The sequence below is a fragment of the Lactuca virosa genome, chromosome 7 (assembly GCF_052849685.1).
Source record: "Lactuca virosa cultivar CGN04683 chromosome 7, Lactuca_virosa_CGN04683_v6, whole genome shotgun sequence".
NCBI classification, from domain to species: domain Eukaryota; kingdom Viridiplantae; phylum Streptophyta; class Magnoliopsida; order Asterales; family Asteraceae; genus Lactuca; species Lactuca virosa.
The window spans coordinates 28293000-28313796 of NC_136432.1; the positions used below are offsets into that span (position 1 = coordinate 28293000).

Consider the following 20797-nt stretch of genomic DNA (forward strand, 5'->3'; position numbering starts at 1 on the left):
CATAATTTATTAGCACACTCAAGTAATAAATAATAACACAAAAGAAAATACTTGGGTGTTAAACTGAATTTTGATTCAACATGTGGCACCTTCATGAGCTCCAAGAAGAACTACAAGATTACTTTTAAAATTAAGAGCTTTCAAAGGTATCAATATATACATAAAAATATAAACTATAATCCATGATTGGCATACCAATCTGTTCACACTAGCCCAACATATCACTGTCACTTGTATAATTCTGAAAAGTTGCAATGAAGAAGATCAATACACGAATGAAAGTCCCAACAACAGAAAGTTAAAAGGTTAAATTTGTTTTCTTCAGCATTGGCATCAACCTTTTCCAAAAATAGTGGAGGCTCGTTTCTTGACAGCACAGATACAACCTTTTAATTTCATACTGCACATAAAAGATAATAGTGAGAATCATTACTTTTTATTAGATTATTTCAAGAAAGATAATTTGTGTTTATAATAGTGAGAATCATTACTTCATCATCTTCATCAGCATCACCACCTAAAGCCTTCTTTGCAGCTGCCTTCTGATTCTTCCGCTTAACTCTACCAGGTCTCCCACCTTTAAATGGACTCGTCAGTGAGAAATCAATGTGTTTATGTGAATCCAACCTCACCATGAACGATGGAACATTCATAACTTGCCTCCCAACTCTGGTGATTCAGAAAACATCAAGAAAAGGAACTTAGAGAAGATGTTTGGAAACCATTGAAGAGTGGAGTGAGGTCGAAGTTGTTACCTGATGTGCCTTTGTTTGATGAGGACTCTAGCAAGATGTATGGTTTTGGCCATACCAGTTTCGAAGACGAGGGTTTGAAGATGACATTCAAGGAATTTTTCAACATTAAGGCAAGAACGTAATCGAGCTTGTTTTGGCTCTCATCCAGCAAACCATACATGTTCATCCTCCTCATGAGAGCTTCACCTTCGAAGATTCTTCATGGATCTTTCTCCTCAAGAGCTATAAGCATTCTCGCAACATTGCAGATTCTCCTGAGTGCATATTGCACCCTCCAGAGCTCTCGTTTGCATCGGAGACCGTATTCTACGACCATTTTCAGCTCTGCGTCTAGTCGTTCCTTTTCATATAGATGATGAGGCTTCTTCAAAGTTTTTCCATATGAAAGTGGTGGTGATGGAGGAGATGGTAGGGCAGCGGTGGATGGTAGGAATGGTGGTGACGGTCGATTGTGTTGAGGTGAGTTTGAGGTGAGGTGGAATGGGATTTTATGAAAAAAGCCCTATATTTTGATGCCTTTTGTAATTGAGGATAATGGATATGCGTTTGGTAAAAGAATTATAAAATGACGCCTCTACACGACACACATATTTGATAGGTAACCTCCGTGCTTTAATTTTTTTATTACGACGTTATTTTTAGGACACACTAAAATGCGTGTCCTAAATCCTTCAAATTTTAGGAGAGATGACATTAGTTTTAGGACATGCACTTTTGCGTATCATATATTACTGTGTGTGATGGACTTTGACTTTTATTTATGGTCATAGAAAACAAAACAGCGAAGGGAAACTGTCTCCTTTTCAATTTGAATTGAATTTTGACGTCTGAAAGTGTAAAAGACAATCTTGAAATAAAAGTTCGATGTTCGATATTGCTTCTGGTTATGACGATTGTTTCTATAAGACGATTACCCAATAACACCACCTGAAGTCTGGTCCCATTACATATTCCATTTTTATGGTCAATGTTTCTTAGTAAAAACTAATCTACTAAAAAATCTTATTAAATGGGACGCTTTGTAAAAATATGTGGACCATATTGGTAACAAATTTTAAAATATGATCCAAATTCATAAAAAATTTAAAACTTGGACCAAAAATGTAAAACTGAAATATGGCATGTTGCCAGCTTTGTTATATTGATTTCCATAGCTATACCAGCTATGATATCTCATATTTCAATTTTACAATTTTCGCCCTATTAAATTTTAAGTTCTCTTACGAAAATTTTGATGATATTATTAACAACCGGATCCAATAATACAAAATTTGTGACTCCTTATTTTCTCGCATCATTAATGTTGGACACATGAATTTGATTTCTGGATTCCCACGGTCCCACCTACAGATAATTCAACTTTTGCTAGGTTTATTTCCGAATGAGAATTAGGATCTATGAAATGCATTTTTATTTATTTGTTCTTCGGATAATCCAACTTAGCTCGGGGAGCTTAACCAATATATCCACATCACTTTGACTACATTTTAACAATAAAAAACAGCACCATTCCTAGTCTTCCAGATTTTCATATGGTAGTATAACATATATGATTACCTTGATTCTAAAAGGGGGAAAGTGTTTCGTTTTAGCTGTATCTAAATTACTTGTGTTTCTCCTACTCTCCTGGAGAAGGGATTGGTTTAAGCTTACGCATGCATTCTGCCATTTCTTTTACCATGCAATTTATGCTTTCTTGATTTATGACCTTAATTTGCTATAAAGCACCAATCAACGACAATCACATTGTGGGTAGGGTTCCCTCTCCCTTTCCATTGCAGTAATATTTAAGTTTTTAAGCATCTACTGACAATACAAGACTTGTTTTCCTTTATCCCTTTATCTTCTTTAAAGTATTGAAACAACGTGCATCATGAAAGTGGGAAAGGTAACCTGTGAAAACCTAAGACGGAAGCATTATTTAATTCCAAGTTCTTGCTGCTCTCTCAAGTAATTAACTTTATGCATGAAGTTTAAATGGCATCCAAACTTTGTGAAATTTAGAGTGTCCCATATCATTCACATCATCAGTTGAGTACTAATTGCTGATAACATGGCATCTACAGGTGATAGAAAGATTAATGGCGACCTCTTTGCAGCTCTGTCTGTAGGAGATGCTGTCACGGTGATTGATATGTGTGCATCCATACCAGATGGTCCTCTGCACAAGCTAACTATACATGGTGACACTGTTCTCCACATCGCTAGTTACCACATGGCTAATGAGCTCGTTCTTTACCTACTCGAAATGCTACCTGAAGACCAATCCAACTTACTCACTGTACAAAATGAAGCCGGAAAGACCATTCTTCATGCCACAGCCAGCAACAATAATACAGTCGAGGCTGCTGCTGAGATGCTGCGTCGGGCTCCTTCATTGCTCACCATGACGGATAACCTCGGAGAGACGCCTCTTTTCTGTGCAGCCCGTTATGGCAACACCAAAAGTTTCCATTTTTTCAAAGCGGAAATGAATACGAGATTTCCGGAAGATGCTGCAATCTTGATGGGTTTTCTTCGAAGAAATAATAAAGAAACTATCCTTCACGTTGCAATTCATAGTTTCAACTTTAGTAAGTGTACCGTTTTTTATTTTTTTTGAGAAAAGTTTCCTCCGATCCGAATCTATTCTAACAAATGAAGGTTTTTTTGTCACATGTCACACTATCATTCAATTTGTCAATTTGTGGTTATTTTGATTTAATTTTTTTCACATGTCATTTTATTGGTTTTTTTATTTTAATAAATTTCACATAATATTTTAATGTAATAATTACAATAAATATAGTAATAAATGAATATCAATTTCATTAATGAAATTACCTTTTTATTTCAAAATTCTCAAATTAGAATTCATTAGTTTATTTTGTTTATTTATTTAAATTTAAAAGATAAAAAAATCAAATTTAATTCATTATTTTTCTTATTTTCTTATAAATCCAAAGTTTTTAAATATTTAAACATTTATATTTAATTTTTTTAGTTAACCCATGTAATATATGAGTCTTATGTCTAGTGTCTAATATATGATTGTACCCAGCTTTGGCTCTTGATATTGCTAAAATTTATCCAATGTTGATCGGTGAAAAAGATGGAGACGGGATGACTACTCTTCAACTTCTTGCCTGCAAGTCACCACGTTTCAAACGTAGATTTGAAGAGCTTTTCATATGCAAGCGTATGTCACTAACATATATATGCATACTTTTCTCGGTCATCACGTCTGCTAGCCAGTTGATAATAACATTACATTTTTTTTTTGTAACTCTTGGAATTTTGTTTCTCAGTCATTGATTGGATCAGTCTGAAAGAAATAGCCAATAGAGTGCCTGTCTTGAAAAATATTATGGAAAAACAGCTTGTAATTGATTCCACAAACAAACTTGCAACCCTCTTGATTGAAAGTGATGCCTCATGGGAAGAAACACAACCCATGCCAAATCAGAACAGAGTAAAGCTCCACAGATATGGAGTAGGGATTATGCCTTCAGAAAACGTTTCTACTGGAAATAATAATAAAATCAATGTTACGCTTCCTACCCCCGACTCTCCATTGATTTTAGCTACTAAATCGGGTTGTACATATATTGTAAAGGAAATACTGCGAGTGTACTCTCAGGCGGTAGAGCTTATTGATAAGGACGGGCGTAACATTTTGAGTGTGGCAATTCAATACCGAAGAATGGAGATCTATAAGGCTGTGATCGAAATGAAGTATCCTCTCATGAGTCTAAGAGACACGATCGACAATGAAGGAAACTCATTACTGCACATGGTAGCCATGAAAGCTACATATCATCATGCTGAAATGGACTTGAGAAACCCTGCTCTCGAACTAAAAGATGATTTGCTTCTATTCGAGGTAATGACATATATATTATCTTTTAGGTTGTGTTTGTTACACACAAGATTAGACAAACTTTCTAAATCTATTTCCGATAATCAAGATGAAGGAGCATAACATACATGACATCTTTTGCACAGGAAAAAGATAGAGACAAACTTTCTAAATTTATTGTCTCATATTTTTGGATCGATGGGATAAAAAATTACAATCTTATCCCATTGATCATATCAGTGTCGCTATCAATCCAATTCATGACTAATGCACTACAAGTTTGTCATGTCGTGTCTTGGGCAGTGGAATCACTACCTGAGAGTTAGATTTAGAGTTAGGCCATGCATGCATAGCAACCATGCAGTCGGGCACCAGACTAACCTTATCTTTCTGATGTCTTTTTGTTTTTTCTATCCAGAGTGTGAAAAATATATGTACCACCATAGCAACTTCTCAGGTAAACAATGATGGATTGAATGCTACACAATTATTCGTCAAGAACAAGGAAAAGCTCCGAATTGATGCCAAAGAATGGATGAAGAGCACGGCTTGGGGCAGCGCCGGTTTTGGTTTGACCATTGCCACTCTCTCCTTTACTGCATCTTACACTGTACCTGGGGGTTTAGATCAAAACACAGGCCATCCAATTATGGGAGGAAAACCGTTTTTTATCGTGTTTACCCTAGCCAATGGCCTTTCCCTCACATTTTCTATAACATCACTTATCACATTTCTTTTCATTCTCACATCTTCCTTCCAGTTAAAGGATTTTAAGAGGTCTCTTCATTATAAACTACTCCTAGGCCTTACACTGGTGATACTCTCCGTGTTAATGATGATGATATCATTTGCAGCCACGCTTATCCTTGGAAGTAGTAGTAAAGGGCAAGATTGGACAAAAATTATATTGTACACTATTTCATTCCTCCCGGTCACTGTGTTAATCTACACAACCACACCTCTCTATTATATGCTGCTTAAAGTATTTAAGGAAATACTAGGGAATATTATAGCTTCAATATTGCCTACCTGTGATGTTGAATCGCGCAAAATAATGCAGCACCGCCGACTGTCTTCTCAAGCTCCAACTACGATTTCTCTTGTTTGATCCTTTAGTCCATTTTTCTTGAAATTACTTCTGACCATTATTCTTTACCACATCATTTCCCTTGTTTTTTTAAAGAACAAGGCACTCTATAGTATGACATTAAATTTGTTATATGTTTTTGTTTTATATATTCACATTAAATTAATTTGTAATATGTTTGTTGTTGTTTTATAATGTAATAGTTTGTTCTTTAGGATAATAAAAATTCTATAAGGGTTGCTAATTATCTATTGGTGACTCGTTATTTTCTCACATCATTAATGTTGGATACACATGAATTTGATTTATGGAGACAATCCAACTTTTATTTCCAAATGGGCAATGTTATTTATTTGTTCCGTAGATAATCTAACTTAGCTAAATGAATACATCACCAGTGGAGAAGCCAATGTTATTTATTTGTTCCGTGGATAGAAGAATCATCTAGGCCACTCATTTCAAAAATCTAAGTAAAAGTAAAATTGTAATCTTACCTATTAATTAAATTTGGTAATTAAATAAATATTTAATTCATCCTTAACGTATTGGATTATTTTCCCTTAAATCTTGCCTCGTTCTCTATAACCTTACCTCTTCTCCGATGAATCTGTTACCACTAATCCATCTCGTCTTTCTCTACCATATTCAATTGTCGACTTCATCAACACGCCGCCATCCATACCTATTGCTCGCACGAGCTCGGTCACAGTTTATATTCAAGGAATCAACATCTCTGTATTATGACATTTGATGTTGGTATCATATACCCAACGACTATGCTTCAACCTTCATAACTCGTTAGGGTTTTTTGAAGCTATACGATATGAATTCAAAGAAATCGGTTCTTTTATATCCCAAGTAGTCCCTCCTGGTGCGATTTGTAGGTTATGTTTATTCCAACAGATTCGATCTCTCATTTACCTTCTTGTCAAATTACATGAACGGTGGATAGTAGTATTAGAGTTTATTAGGGTTTATCGGATTCCAGAAAGGAAAAATCATAATATGATTAGGATTAATTAGGGTTATTGTCTTTGATATGTCATCTGTTTGGTAATTCGAAATTTTCTTTTTGCATGCTATCAAAATTGTAATTAAAAATTAAATATTAGTCAATTTGAAGATTAGGTTCATCGTACTGCGAGTATCAAAGTAATTGTTCAAAGTTGAATATTCGACCACTTATTGTTTAATGCTTTATTAACATTTACACTCTACTTTAACTCATATTTTCTAATTGTTAAATTTTTATCAGATTCTAATATTTTATGATGATGGCTTAAAAAAATCTAATAAGTTTATATCTCAAAACATCGAATTCTGGCTTCTTCCCCACCTTTCTACTACTGGGTAATCTAAAGTTATAAGATGGTGAGTTTTTTAAAAGTGTTATTTGATTCTATGAGACCAAAATGAGTTGCATTTAGATGCTAGGTTTAGTAATTTCTAGTCATATCTTCTTGTTTTCTTTCATTATGATGACATTAAAAATTAACCAATGTAATTAGATATTTTTTTCATGGCTAAAGTTTATATATAATGTGAATAACTTACGGGTGAGTTTCATTCTTAGGTTTGTTTCATTCTAGAGTAATGAAATTTATTTGATTTATCTAATGAATGTTATTTAAAACCTGCAAATATTCTTTCAGAATGACAGACTTTAGAATGAAAAAAGACCAATATTCGTTCAGAATAAAAAAGGGTGATATTCTTTTAGTTCTCATACAAAAATGATTGGTTATGATCATGTGGTATGCATTATGTCAGATTCACTAAAGTTTGTAAGGGTATTTTCTCATAGGATTTGATAATGTGTATTTTTTAGCAGAGACATGAGCATTGCGTATATTAGATTATGAAGATAAATATGTTCTAACAAAATGGTATTCTTACATAATGTAATTGTCGTTTATTGTTAGTGTCACAGAATGTCATTCTCCTAACAATGGTCGGAATCAAGTCGACTCTGAACCATTGACAAAGATTAAGTGCATTTGTTTAATAATTGTATATTTAAGCATGCTATGTTTTTTAAGAATGTATTTCATTTTTATGACATTCTGTTTAATATGTATAATGGTATTAAATTGTATAAGACTATTATTCTGTAAAACTATGTATGAATCTATATTCAGATGTCCATAAATATACAAGGATCTTGTTATTTTTCAACCAATGGTTCAAGAATATTGTCTTTCTTCAAGAAGTTTATTTAATCAAAATATGTATCCTCTCATAATTATGTATCTTAACATTCTTATAGATTATCATTCTGACAGAATAAAATCAGATATAATTAAAAATTACGTTAGAATAAAACTGAATTAATTTAAAAAATCAGAAGTTTTAAATCTAGAGAATTAATTATCCCAAAAAATCTAAAATTTTCTTTTTAAAAATTTATCTTAATTGACTAAAATACTCTTATAGTAAAATTAGATGATATTTTTCAATTATTTTTAATTCAATTACATTTATTGGTCACTTTCTTAAAGGGCTAATGTCATAAAAACCCTCAAGTTTTCAGGGTTTCGTCGGTTTTGCCCAAAGTTGAATTTTATGTCTGTTTTTACCCTAATATTTTCCAAAAAATATTCGGTTTTACCCTTTTACCGGTGATAACAGGCTACCATCATATTAACTTTGCAAAAAACCCTTAAGTTTATAGTTTTTTTACGTTTTTACCCTTAAGTTTATAATTTTTTTTACACTTTTACCCTATGTATTTTTTTCCATATTATACATATTCATGCAGAAAAATCATATTTATATACGAAAAAAATTTAATTAAATATTATATTTACATTTTTTAATGTTATTTCTTTATATATATATATATATATATATATATATATATATATATATATATATATATATATATATGTGTGTGTGTGTGTGTGTGTGTATAGGTTTTTTTCTTGGATAAACCATTTAAGATGTAAAAAAACAAATTAATATGTTTTTAGAACTACAAATACATATTTTTATGTATTTAAAAATATACATATCAATAAAAAAAAACTTGTTCAATCATAAACATATTTATATAAGTATATACATATATTTTTAGAAGTGTAAATATGTATTTTGATATATGTTTTTTTTAAAAGTATAAATATACTTTTAGAAGTATTGATACATATTAATATATAAAAATGTAAAAATGTGTATTTATACTTCTAAAAACTATATCTACAAAACACGTATTCATAATTCTAAAAATATTATTTATCTTTTTAAATGATATATCATTGCAAAAACACACACACACACACACAAACAAATAAATATATATATATATATATATATATATATAACATTAAAAAAATACAATATTTAATGAAACATTTTTTCGTATATAAATACAATTTTTCTGCATGAATACGTATATTATGAAAAAAAATACTTAGGGTAAAAGTGTAAAAAAAATTATAAACTTAAGGGTAAAAACGCAAAAAATGGTAAACTTAAGGGTTTTTTTGCGAATTTAATATAATGGTAACCTGGAAAACCTGTTATCACCGGTAAAAGGGTAAAACCAAACATTTTTTCGAAAATGTTAGGGTAAAAACGGACATAAAATTCAACTTTGGGCAAAACCAACAAAACCTTGAAAACTTGAGGGTTTTTATGACATTAACCCCTTTCTTAAAATAACTAATATGAATGATCCACAATCAACCCTACATCCACATAATAGATATTTAGAATACAATAACGTAGCCCTATATATATATATATATATATATATATATATATATATATATATATATATATATATATATATATATATATATATATAACGTCCCATTTTAACAACAAAAAATTTTCATTTTATTTAAAGTAAAACTTCCCAATTATAAATCCATTATTAACAAACCGTTCAATCCAAAATACATTTATGGAAAATCATAGTAATATTAAAGTTCGAAATCTTCATTGCTACTGATGAATGTGTACAGTCACGTGTTCAAGTTTCCATGATAACCGATTATACCTGAAATAATAAACAACTAGGTAAGCATGAGGCTTTATAACTCCCCCAAAATACCTCATACGATAAACATACAAGCATGCATAACGATCCACAATCATCAGATTGAAATGCCCATGCCCCATTAGTCATCGGACTGGAATGCCAACTTGCAACAGGTCCAATTAGTCACCGGACTGGAATACCTTGGGTTTGTTGGCCTACCGCCTCAACCTAACCGCTCGTCCCGAGCCTCCGTGCCTAAGACTTACAATCGGACCGCACCGGGTATCTTGGCCTACAACACACAGCAAGACCACCTCAATCCACTACTACCATATGTCGACGTATAAACAAACAAGGATCAAGTAGGCACATAATACAGAAAAACAGTAATCATACAACTCACTACTGCCTACTAGTCCTCAAATAACACACTCCCGCTACCAGCTAACCTCCATGAAATGTGTAACTATAAGTAACCAAATGTGAGATAGCCACCCGAACAGATGATCCTACTCTTGAGCCACAAACAAACAAAGAACATGCAAGAAAGCCTAGATCAAGAATTCACAGGCTATCCTACATGACTACATACAACCCCTAGGGCACTCTACTAAAAGATAACCAATAAGTACAGTAGTCATACAGATCTACAAATCACTACCGCATAGCAACATCCTATATACCAGGATATAGATCTAAAAGATCAGTACAGCCTAACAAAATACTATATATCATGATGCAGATCTAACATATCACTACAACATAGCAACATCCTATATATCAGGATACAGGTCTAACATATCACCACAACATAACAACATCCTATATACTAGGTAGCAGATATGATAGATCACTTCAACATAGCAACATCCTATATACCAATATACAAATCTAATATATCACTACAACATAGCAACATCCTATATACCAGAATACATAACCAACAATCCAAGGAATGCATAACCATATGTACTCAGAGGTGAGATAGACACCTGAACAGATGATCCTACTCTAGAGCCACAACCAAACAAAAAACAAGCAGGAGATCCTAGATCAAGAGTCCTCATTCTATCCTACGTGACTGCATACAGTCCTTATGACATCCCTCTACTATATGATAAACAAAACTAGTGGGATGACATCGGTGCCTTCAACCCATGGTACATTGACACAAAACTCACCATAATCGAAGAACCCAAAAACATTTAGACACGCTTCCTTTATGTACTGCTTGCTCCCACGATCCGTCTGTTACCAAATCATGGAAGAATCTTAATCAGCAACCCAAATCCTTCAAGTTTGAAGCATGATCAAACTGGTCAAAAAGTCAACGGTCAACGAAAGTCAAATGTCAACAACCCCTCACGACGTGACCATCTATGGCTCATGTCGTGAACCACTACAGGAAAAAAATATCCAGGTCTCTTAATCCTAGGGACATGACAGGCATATCCTCACGTCATGAGATCAGTCTGAATGCCATATTGATCCAAAAACTTCTTAATCCATTAAGCCACTAATCCATCTTTTCTAGTAGGCTTCCTAACACTTCGAGGACCATAAAATCGATGCTTTAAGGTCTTGTATGTCCAATACAAGACTTAAGATCAAACTTGGGTATTCATGAAGAAAAAAGAGATCAAAACTCAAGCACAAACTCAAACATCATCCAAACTTCAGATTCATAACATATAACCACCAAGGGACCCTAAGGACCCATAAAGTTGTTAACTTTATGGAGTCCCAACACTCTAATTCTTATAGCATAGATAAATATGCATAAAACCTTAGATCTAGCAACAAAGAAACAAAAAGCTTGAATCTTGGTTACTCATAATGGTCTAGAGGTGTTGTTAGAGGTTGCAAAGGGAACTTCCAAGCTAAATCTATGCTTCAATGGTAATTTCTTCTTCTTCAAACCATCTAAACTACGCCAAAAGCTAAAGAATCACAAAGAGAGGCTAGGGTTAGGGTATTACTGAACTTAGGGGCGAAGGAGGTTGTTTTAGAACCATAAAATGAAGTTTATGGGGTTTAAATACGAAGGAAGCCCTAAAAGATCATGGTCTTGAGTTGAAGCGCATCTCACGTTGTGAAATCATGTTCCTTACGTCGTGAGCTCAGTTTAAATTAGAACTTTGTTTGATCACTACTCACGTCATGACCTCTCCATGGTTGTATCGTGAGCCTTGGTTTTACCAAAAAATCATGCCTTTGACTACTTGAAGCCCTAAATCGATCTGATCTTGAAACCGGGTGTTACAATTCTCCCCCACTTAAATTAGATTTCGTCCTTGAAATCAGTTCTCGCTTCCACTCTCAAAGTAAACCCATTGATTGGTCGTCCATCTCCCGAGACCTTTGCAGACTAAACGAGAATCAAACGACATGACATGAAACAATGTTCCTTACAGCATCCTTAATCAGCAAGAGAAAAATGTGCTCCTTAGTCCATGTCCTGTTGGTCCCGAAATCATATCCAACCTCTAGGTAGACAGGGGCACCCTAATTGACTCCCATGCTAACCAAAGCTCCCCACCTGATCCGTCCCGATCTCCTGGCCTTGCAACGATCATCGAACATCCAATTTAGGAACTACATCCTACACCAGAGCTTCCAAACTGACACACTGACATATCAGTGAGAAATCCTTACAAAACCTAGTAGACCAGACTAAACCATCCTTTCTATCCGTTATGCTGACCGAATTCCACAGGTTGATCGGTCCTAGATATCCTCAGGCATATGTTGTCCCTCTGAACAATGAATCTTGCAACTCTCGGCCGACTGCCGCTAAGCTATTCTCATATATAAATGCACCAACATAAGGGAACCCAACGATCACATACAAAAGTACACTAGGCTCTTACTCGGCTCTAACATCCCTACTATGCTATCTACTGACATCACTCGGCTTACCCCCGATCCATTAACCAACCACGTCACTTGGGCTTACCCCGATCTGCTAACCAATAATTGCACCCGGGCATACCCCGGATCCACTAGCCAGTAATTGCACTTGGGATTACCCCCGACCTGCTAACCAATAATTAAACTTGCAAAGCATCACACACTGAACCATCAAAACTTAACTAACCCCACCAGACTTTTGGGTCGTAACTCAGACTTTCAAGCCTCAATCAAACAAGAACTGGCAAGGAAGCCCTCCTTACAACCCTAAATCTGAGCTCCTAATAACCTAAAGTCTAAAATGCGAGGACGCCCAAAAAATTTCTATCATAACTATAAATAAGACGACTCGAAGAGGAATCCAACAGTTAGTGATGATCTCGATGTGAAAAATAGAAGATTAAGCAATTGTGCAAAATTCTTGAACTGAGAGAAATCCAACCGAGAACTGAACCTTGACATCAGGTCTTCCTGCTGTGAGGATCCACTCCCCGCACTTGGAATATGCTAGATTCTGACAAATTCACAGTCCTTCAATACCCTGACCAACTTGACCTCTACCACTTGATCCCAACCACTGATATCTAGATATATAGGAGAATCTGAACCTACTCAACATTCACAAATTTCAAAACGCATGCAACCGTGGACAAAGATAATTAATCCATTCATAATAAGAAGTCAATTAAAAACATAGCTAAATAAGATAATTCTATTCAACTGATAATCCAAGATTACAACTGAGCTTTAAAACATAAACAAAAATTACAGATGGATACCAACACTGTATCTATCGACTAAATAGAAGAACTGATAACTCAAACCTCTCTCTCCGGGGATTCGATCGTCCCACAACGACCGTCGGGAAGCTGACACGCTAGGGGTGTAGGGTCTAGCACCTCTCTCAAAATGAGGAAGAGACAACGTGCTCTGATATGGCCCTCCTGGCCGCAATGGAAACATACTCGTGTAGTCCGCCTGGGTCGGCACCTTCCATTAGCTGATCCTGAACCTGGGTCGGCGGACTTTACCCGTTTCTCCAACTCAATCTCCCTCCTCCTAGTGCTTGATTGCATCTCGGTCAAGGTCTGATACTGCTGAGTAGATACAAACACTCAATTCTCCATCTTGAGCATACTCAAGTATCGCAACATCTGTGCCTGCTTTGAAGCGGCGTACTCGGGGCTAAAAAGAACTGTTTCCGTGAATATCTTAGTGATCTCCATCACCGACTCACTTGTCTGCTTCAGCAACAGGTATTCATGTGCCGGTCGCTCCCGTTCCATAAGAGGAATATACTCCGCTCAGAACGTATCCTGAAACTTCTCCCAAGTCACTGTAGTTCGCTCTGCATGAAAAAAGCCTCGATTCACAAACTCCTACCAATCCTTCGCACCCCACGAAGAAGATTCAGCGCAAATTTCACCTTCTGATCCTTGGGGCATGAACACGTGAAGAAACATCCCTCCATGTCATAAATCCATCTCGAAGTGATGATCGGGTCCCTGTTGCCTCTGAACTCTGGAGGATTTGTATATCTGAACTCTCGGTACTGCATTGTCCCGCCTCCCTGAGATCCTGCAATGGTGACGGCTGATGTGGTTGTCGTATTAGTTACATGCGTGAAGGCGGCATAGCATCGGTGAAACTCCTCGATCAACGCGGTCTTGACCAACCCAAACAACTATGGAGTTTCCTACCTAATCGCCTTGGCCAATCTGGCATCAATGATCATGCAGATCTCCTCCTTACTATGGCTTGCTCCCCCAGTGCTGCCATCTCCGGATTTTGAACCTTCAATAGCCGTCATGCTGAAAATATACCAAGGAAATATCAGACATCAAAACATAGTGCTTAACACACCAGGTCACACTCTTATTAGTTCCTTAGTAACCTCGAGATTACTCCCGAATCTCATATAGATCTTGTGCTTTCAGTAGTACGGGCCCATACTACCTTCCACACCTATCCGTAGTTGATTCAGAATTCATCCCAAGATTCTAAGACATTGCACTAGACCACTCCTAGGTGTTAACACCTACTTCTCTACAATCTACAACTAACTTCCTTGATACTCCTCCTAGAACCATCCTCTCTTTCGCACCACAGGTTGCTTTCGTGCATGCTTATTGTACACAATACGAGGTTAGATAGACTGTCGGATAATTGACTCTGCCCTAAGTCCACAACCAAATAAGGAATAGGAACTAAGGCTAAGTCGATCATTCTGAGGCTATTTAATCCTGACCATATATAACTAATCAACATACACGTAGCAAACACACAACCAAGTAACATATAGCAAGAAAATTCCCTATATCATAAGGCATCACTGACTCATGCACTTCTATCCAACGGTCTCTATATGAATCTTAGATTATCCACTAGCATGCTTTTTAACAGTTCACATATCAACAGAATCAAAAACCCCATGCATATAACAAGTATGGGTATTTTGGGAACCACTGTCCTGTTCAGTATCTGGCTGACTGTACACAACGCATCTTCCTATAAAACCAAAGTTGATTTAAGGTCCATGTTCCTAATCCCATACCAACAATCAAACAAGAATATGACAAGAGACTGAGCCTATGTCCCTAACCCAACCCTTTTATTATAAATTCTTTTTCAAAAACGTTTGTGAAAACTCTCGGATCCTAGTTTGAGACTAGATTAACACAAGTGTTTCTCTAATTCGCTCAAAACAGTTCTTTGATACCAACATGTAACGTCCCATTTTCACAACAAAAAATTTTCATTTTATTAAAGTCAAACTTCCCAATTATAAATCCATTATTAAGAAAACTGTTTATTCCAAAATACATTTATTGAAAATTAGAGTAATATTAAAGCGCGATATCTTTACTGCAACTGATGAATGTGTACAATCACGCCTTTGCCTTTCCATGATAACTGATGATACTTGAAACAATAAACAACTGGGTAAGCACAAAGCTTAGTGATTTTCCCCCCAAAATACCCCATATGATAAACATACAAGCATGCATAACAGCCCACAATCATCATATTCGAATGCCTAGGCCCCATCAGTCACTGGACTTGAATACCCTGGGATTGTTGGCCTACCGGCTCAACCCAACCACTCGTCCCGAACCTCCGTGCCTACGGTTTACAACCGGCCCACACCCGGTATCTTGGCCTACAACACACAGTAGGACCGTCTCAATCCACTACTACCATATGTCGACGTATAAACAAAAAATGATCAAGTAGGCACATAATATAGGTAAATAGTAATCATACAACTCACTACCGCCTATTAGTCCTCACACAACCCACTGTCCCACTACCAGCTAACCTCCATGAAATGCATAACCATAAGTAACCAGAGGTGAGATAGCCACCTGAATAGATGATCCTACTCTTGAGCTACAACAAAACCAGGAACAAGCAAGAAAGCCTAGATCAAGAGTTCTCAGGCTATCCTACATGACTACATATAGCTCCTAGGGCACTCCACTAAAAGATAACCCGTAAGTACAGGTAGTCATATAGATCTACAAATCACTACCTCATAACAACATCCTATATACCAAGATACAGATCTAACATATCACTACAGCATAGTAACGTCCTATATACCAGGATACAGATCTAACAGATCACTACAGCATAACAACATCTTATATACCAGGATATAGATCTAACAGATCACTACATCACAACAACATCCTATATACCAGAATACAGATCTAACAGATCTCTACAACATAACAACATCCTATATATAACAGGATAGAGATATAACAGATCACTACAACATAACAACATCCTATATATCAGGATACATAACCAACATAACAGCCTGTTCCTTTTTTGGTTGTGGCTATAGAGTAGGATCATCTGTCTGTGTGTCTATCTCACCTCTGAGTACATACGAGCCTAAATCAAGAGTCCTTAGTCTATCCTATGTGACTGCATACAGTCTCTATGACATCCCCTAACTACATGATAACCAAAACTAGTGGGACGGCATTGGTGCCTTCGACCCACGGTACATTGAAACAAAACTCACCTTAATCGAAAAACCCAAAAACACCGAGATGTGCTCCATTTCTGCACTACCTGCTCCCACGAGCCCATTATCACCAAATCATGGAAGAATCTTAATCAACAGTCCAAATCCTTCAATTTTGACCCAAGTTCAAACTAATCAACGAAAGTCAACAGTCAACAGCCCCTCACGACGTAACCATCTATGGCTCACATTGTGAGCCACTACAGGACAAAATAGTCGGGTATCATAATCCTCATGATGTGACATGCATATCCTCATGTCATGAGATTAATCTAAATGCCATATTGATCAAAAAACTTCTCAATCCATTAAGCCACTAATCCATATTTTCTAGGAGGCTTCCTAACACTTCAAGGACCAAAAAAATCGATGCTTTAAGGTTTTGTATTTCCAATACAAGACTTAAGCTCAAACTAGGACATTCATGAAGAAAAAGGAGATCAAAACTCAAGCATGAACTCAAACATCATCTAAACATCAGATCCATAACATATAATCACCAAAGACCTTAAGGACCCACAAAGTTGCTAACTTTATGGAGTCCCAACACTCTAACTCTTATAGCCATGGATATATATGCATAAAACCTTAGATCAAGCAACAAAGAAACAAAAAGCTTGAATCTTGGTTACTCACAATGGTCCAGAGGTGTTGCTATAGGTTGCAAAGGGAACTTCTAAGCTGAATCTATGCTTCAATGGTAATTTCTTCTTCTTCAAACCATCAAAACTCTACCAAAAGCTCAAGAATCACAAAGAAAGGCTAGGGTTAGGCTATTACTGAGCTTAGGGTCGAAGGTGGTTGTTTTGGAACCCTAAAATGAAATTTATGAGGTTTAAATACGAATGAAGCCCTAAAAGATCATGGGCTTGAGCTGAAGCACATCTCATGTCGTGAACTCATGCTCCTCACGTCGTGAGCTCAGTTTAAATTAAAACTTTGTTTGATTAATACTCACGTCATGACCTCTCCATGGTCGTATCATGAGCCTTGGTTTTACCAAAAAATCATGCCTTTGACTCCTCGAAGCACTAAATTGATCTTATTTGGAAACCAGGTGTTATATATATATATATATATATATATATATATATATATATATATATATATATATATATATATATATATATATATATACACGCCCTCAATAAATAATTAGGGTAGCATTCTTTAGGGGTATACACATTGGTTTTTGGTTTTCGTTTCTTGGTAACATGCAACTACAAGAAAGAATCCTCAAAATTTACTAAGGCCATACCCAATAGGGATTTAATTGGGCATTTATGTTGGATTTGGTGTTTAAGCCGATAACTATAACTGGGATGTACTTGACCCGATTGTAGCATGGTCCTTTTGGGTTGCCTTCACCAGTGCAATTTGATAGGATGGACTTTTGAGAATAAGGTTATTTATGATTTATTAATATATCACATGTATAATATATTAATATGAAATCATATTATTATTTAATTATTATTGATCAAGAATTAATTTGGAATTAATTTTATGGTCAAAAGATACTAATTAAATATATGAGGATTGATTATGTAAATCATTGATTCTTATAATGTAGGCCAATGATCCATGATTATTTAGATGGGCTAAACCAATAAGATAATCCATGGATAGTCCATGGAGGTTAAACTCATGGAGCATAAGAATGTGAAAAGTCATGGAGTAACCCTAGCATTTGCCACACTATAAATAGAACCCTCATGAACCAAAATGGGTTGCACCATCTTTTGAGCTAAGTAACTTATTCTCTTAAGCCTCCTCTTGCATATTGGTGTTTGTGAACTATTAGAGGCATCACACTTGGGGTGCTCAAGCTTCAAAGGTCAAGAACTACAAGTCCTTCTAAGAGGTAAGTCATCTAACTAGTTGTGTTGCTCATTTGACAATTGTATGCTAGTTAGGGAGAATGCTTTGGAAAAATTGAAAATGCATGTATAATTAGAGAAAACATAGATCTAAAGCATTTAGGGTTGCATGTGCACCGTAGGAGTGTTATAGTGCTCAAAACCCAACAATGGTATCAGAGAATTGGATTGTTTTCTATTATATTTGATGCTTGCTAATTTTTCAAAGCTGAAAAAGTCGATTTTCTGGCCTCTGACTGGTGAACTCGTCGAGTCCATGAACTGACTCACCGAGTCCACTCAGTAAACAGAGCAACTCGACAAGTCAGTTCACGCACTCGAGGAGTTGAAGGCTCTGTTTGCAGAACTTCGGGTTTCTTGGCTTGGGTTGGATTGGGAACACTACCACAAACTGTTTTGGGTCATTAAAAATGTTTTTTCTGATTTGGTAGTGCTTGTACTCATCCAACCACAAGATAATTGTCAAAGTTTTGAGAAAATTGTTGTTTTATGTGATAAACAAAGTACTTGCAAATTGTTGACTTGTATTATCTTGTTTATGAGTTTAGCTAGATCAATCTTGAATTATATGATAATTTTAGTTATTAATAAATTGATCTAAATGAATTTTAATGACCTCCATAACTTGTCCTCAAGTTATGGAAAATGAAAGGTATCATCCATTAAAATCCAATTAAACTCATAAGTTATGAATATGAAGAGTTTTGACAAGTTTCAAAATTTGCCCTCAAGTTTCGGAATTTGTAAAGTCTCATCAATGAAACTTTAATTCCAAACCCTAGAGTTTTAAAAGTTAAAATTCAACCCTTATACTTTATAATATTATAAGTTTATATATATATATATATATATATATATATATATATATATATATATATATATATATATATATATATATATATATATATATATATATATATATATATGTATGTATAACAGAAGTCGGTCTTACCGTTAGTAGGCCTCATTCACGAAGCCGGTCTATAAGGGGGGTATAAGGTTATTGCCTATAAAATGGTGGTTTAATGGGTGTCCACTCCCACCCACCGCTTCCTTGACTGGTGGAGGGTCGTTAGCGGAACGGGTAGGATAGGACACTAATTCTCCCTCATTAAAAGTATAATGATAAATATAAAGTAATTAAACCTTTATTAAATTCTCAATCATAGTTACTTTAGGAAAAATGTGAAAATGGTGCTAATCCATGAAATTGCACTTTGCACCTTGTTAAGTCGTTAGTGGAGTGTGTGTGGTTAAACGACAAACTAATCTGGGATTGACATTGTGTGGCAAAGGGTAGCTTGGTATTAACCATAGATCAATGGAGCGTGTGTAGTTAACCAACACATTGATTAGGTGATTTGTAACATCGGGTGTACCAAGCTAATTTGCATGGTTATTCACATCTTGTTTGTGATCCTCGACATCCCTTTTCACATTTGTAGAATATTGTGTTAGATCCTAGCCTTAATATCTTATTTGGGTGTAATATTAAGGATTATCATCTAACCTAAACTTTGTTCTTCTTCTTTTTCAGATGTCTATCCCAAAAAATGCTTCCACCCTAATTCCTTCAGGCTCTTTCTCCCTCATGAACCTATGTGGGAGGGTTATTTTTGATGGCTCAAACTTCAATGACTGGATTCGAAACATCCGAATGGCTATTCACTATGAGGAAAAAGAATATGTCCTAGATAAAGAGCTTAAGGAGATTGATGTCACCACTGCTACTCCCGAAAAAATCGTTGAACATACTACTCATGAGAGGGCTGCGATAAAGGTGTCGTGTCTATTGATTGCTACCATGACTGCTGAGCTGCAGAAGTCCTATGAGGACTACTATCCTTTTGAAATGTATCAAGATTTGATGGAAAGATACTATCAAAGTTGTTGGGGTACAAAGTTTTCCATGAATGACTTTGTAATGTTTGAGTTTTGTAAAACCCACTTGCATGTGGAGTATTAGCCTTGTGACACATGAGAGATAGAGAGTGAGAGCGAGACATGTAAACACCTCTATATAAGGTGGGTTTAGTCCACTTGTAGAGGTGTGCTTGAGAGATGGAAAAGTGAGTGTGTAAGTGTGTGTTATTTATATAGTCTAGATCTAGATCTTTTTTTGTAACACCATATACAATCAATACATCTCTTGAACACCCAAATCACCATGTTCATTGTGCAATCTTTAATTCCGCATGCCAAACCATGTTCTTATGTCACTACAATTGGTATCAGAGCGGGTCTTCAAGATCAAGTTGATTTTTGAAGAACGATTCTCGGTTTGGCAACTTTTTTCACAATTTGAA

At 35.6% G+C, this 20797-nt stretch overlaps 1 protein-coding gene and 1 pseudogene across 1 annotated transcript; one reads left to right on the top strand and one right to left on the bottom strand.

The window, feature by feature from the left end:
• Positions 1-227: 227 nt before the first annotated feature.
• Positions 228-1711, bottom strand: LOC145126487 (small ribosomal subunit protein uS4y-like; annotated as a pseudogene).
• Positions 1712-2756: 1045 nt separating this feature from the next.
• LOC145125479 (uncharacterized) lies at positions 2757-5822 on the top strand. Its single transcript, XM_079060935.1, has 4 exons — positions 2757-3328; positions 3796-3933; positions 4043-4617; positions 5012-5822. The coding sequence occupies exons 1-4, from the start codon at positions 2809-2811 to the stop codon at positions 5699-5701; spliced, it is 1923 nt and encodes a 640-aa protein (XP_078917061.1). The 5' UTR covers positions 2757-2808; the 3' UTR covers positions 5702-5822.
• Positions 5823-20797: the final 14975 nt, after the last annotated feature.

Excerpts from the sequence above, each read along its gene's own strand:
- LOC145125479 (XM_079060935.1), top strand. The coding sequence starts at position 2,809 with ATGGCATCTACAGGTGATAGAAAGATTAATGGCGACCTCTTTGCAGCT. Across the intron at positions 3,329-3,795 it reads AATTCATAGTTTCAACTTTA|CTTTGGCTCTTGATATTGCT; the intron begins GTAAGTGTACCG and ends GATTGTACCCAG. Across the intron at positions 3,934-4,042 it reads AGAGCTTTTCATATGCAAGC|TCATTGATTGGATCAGTCTG; the intron begins GTATGTCACTAA and ends TTTGTTTCTCAG.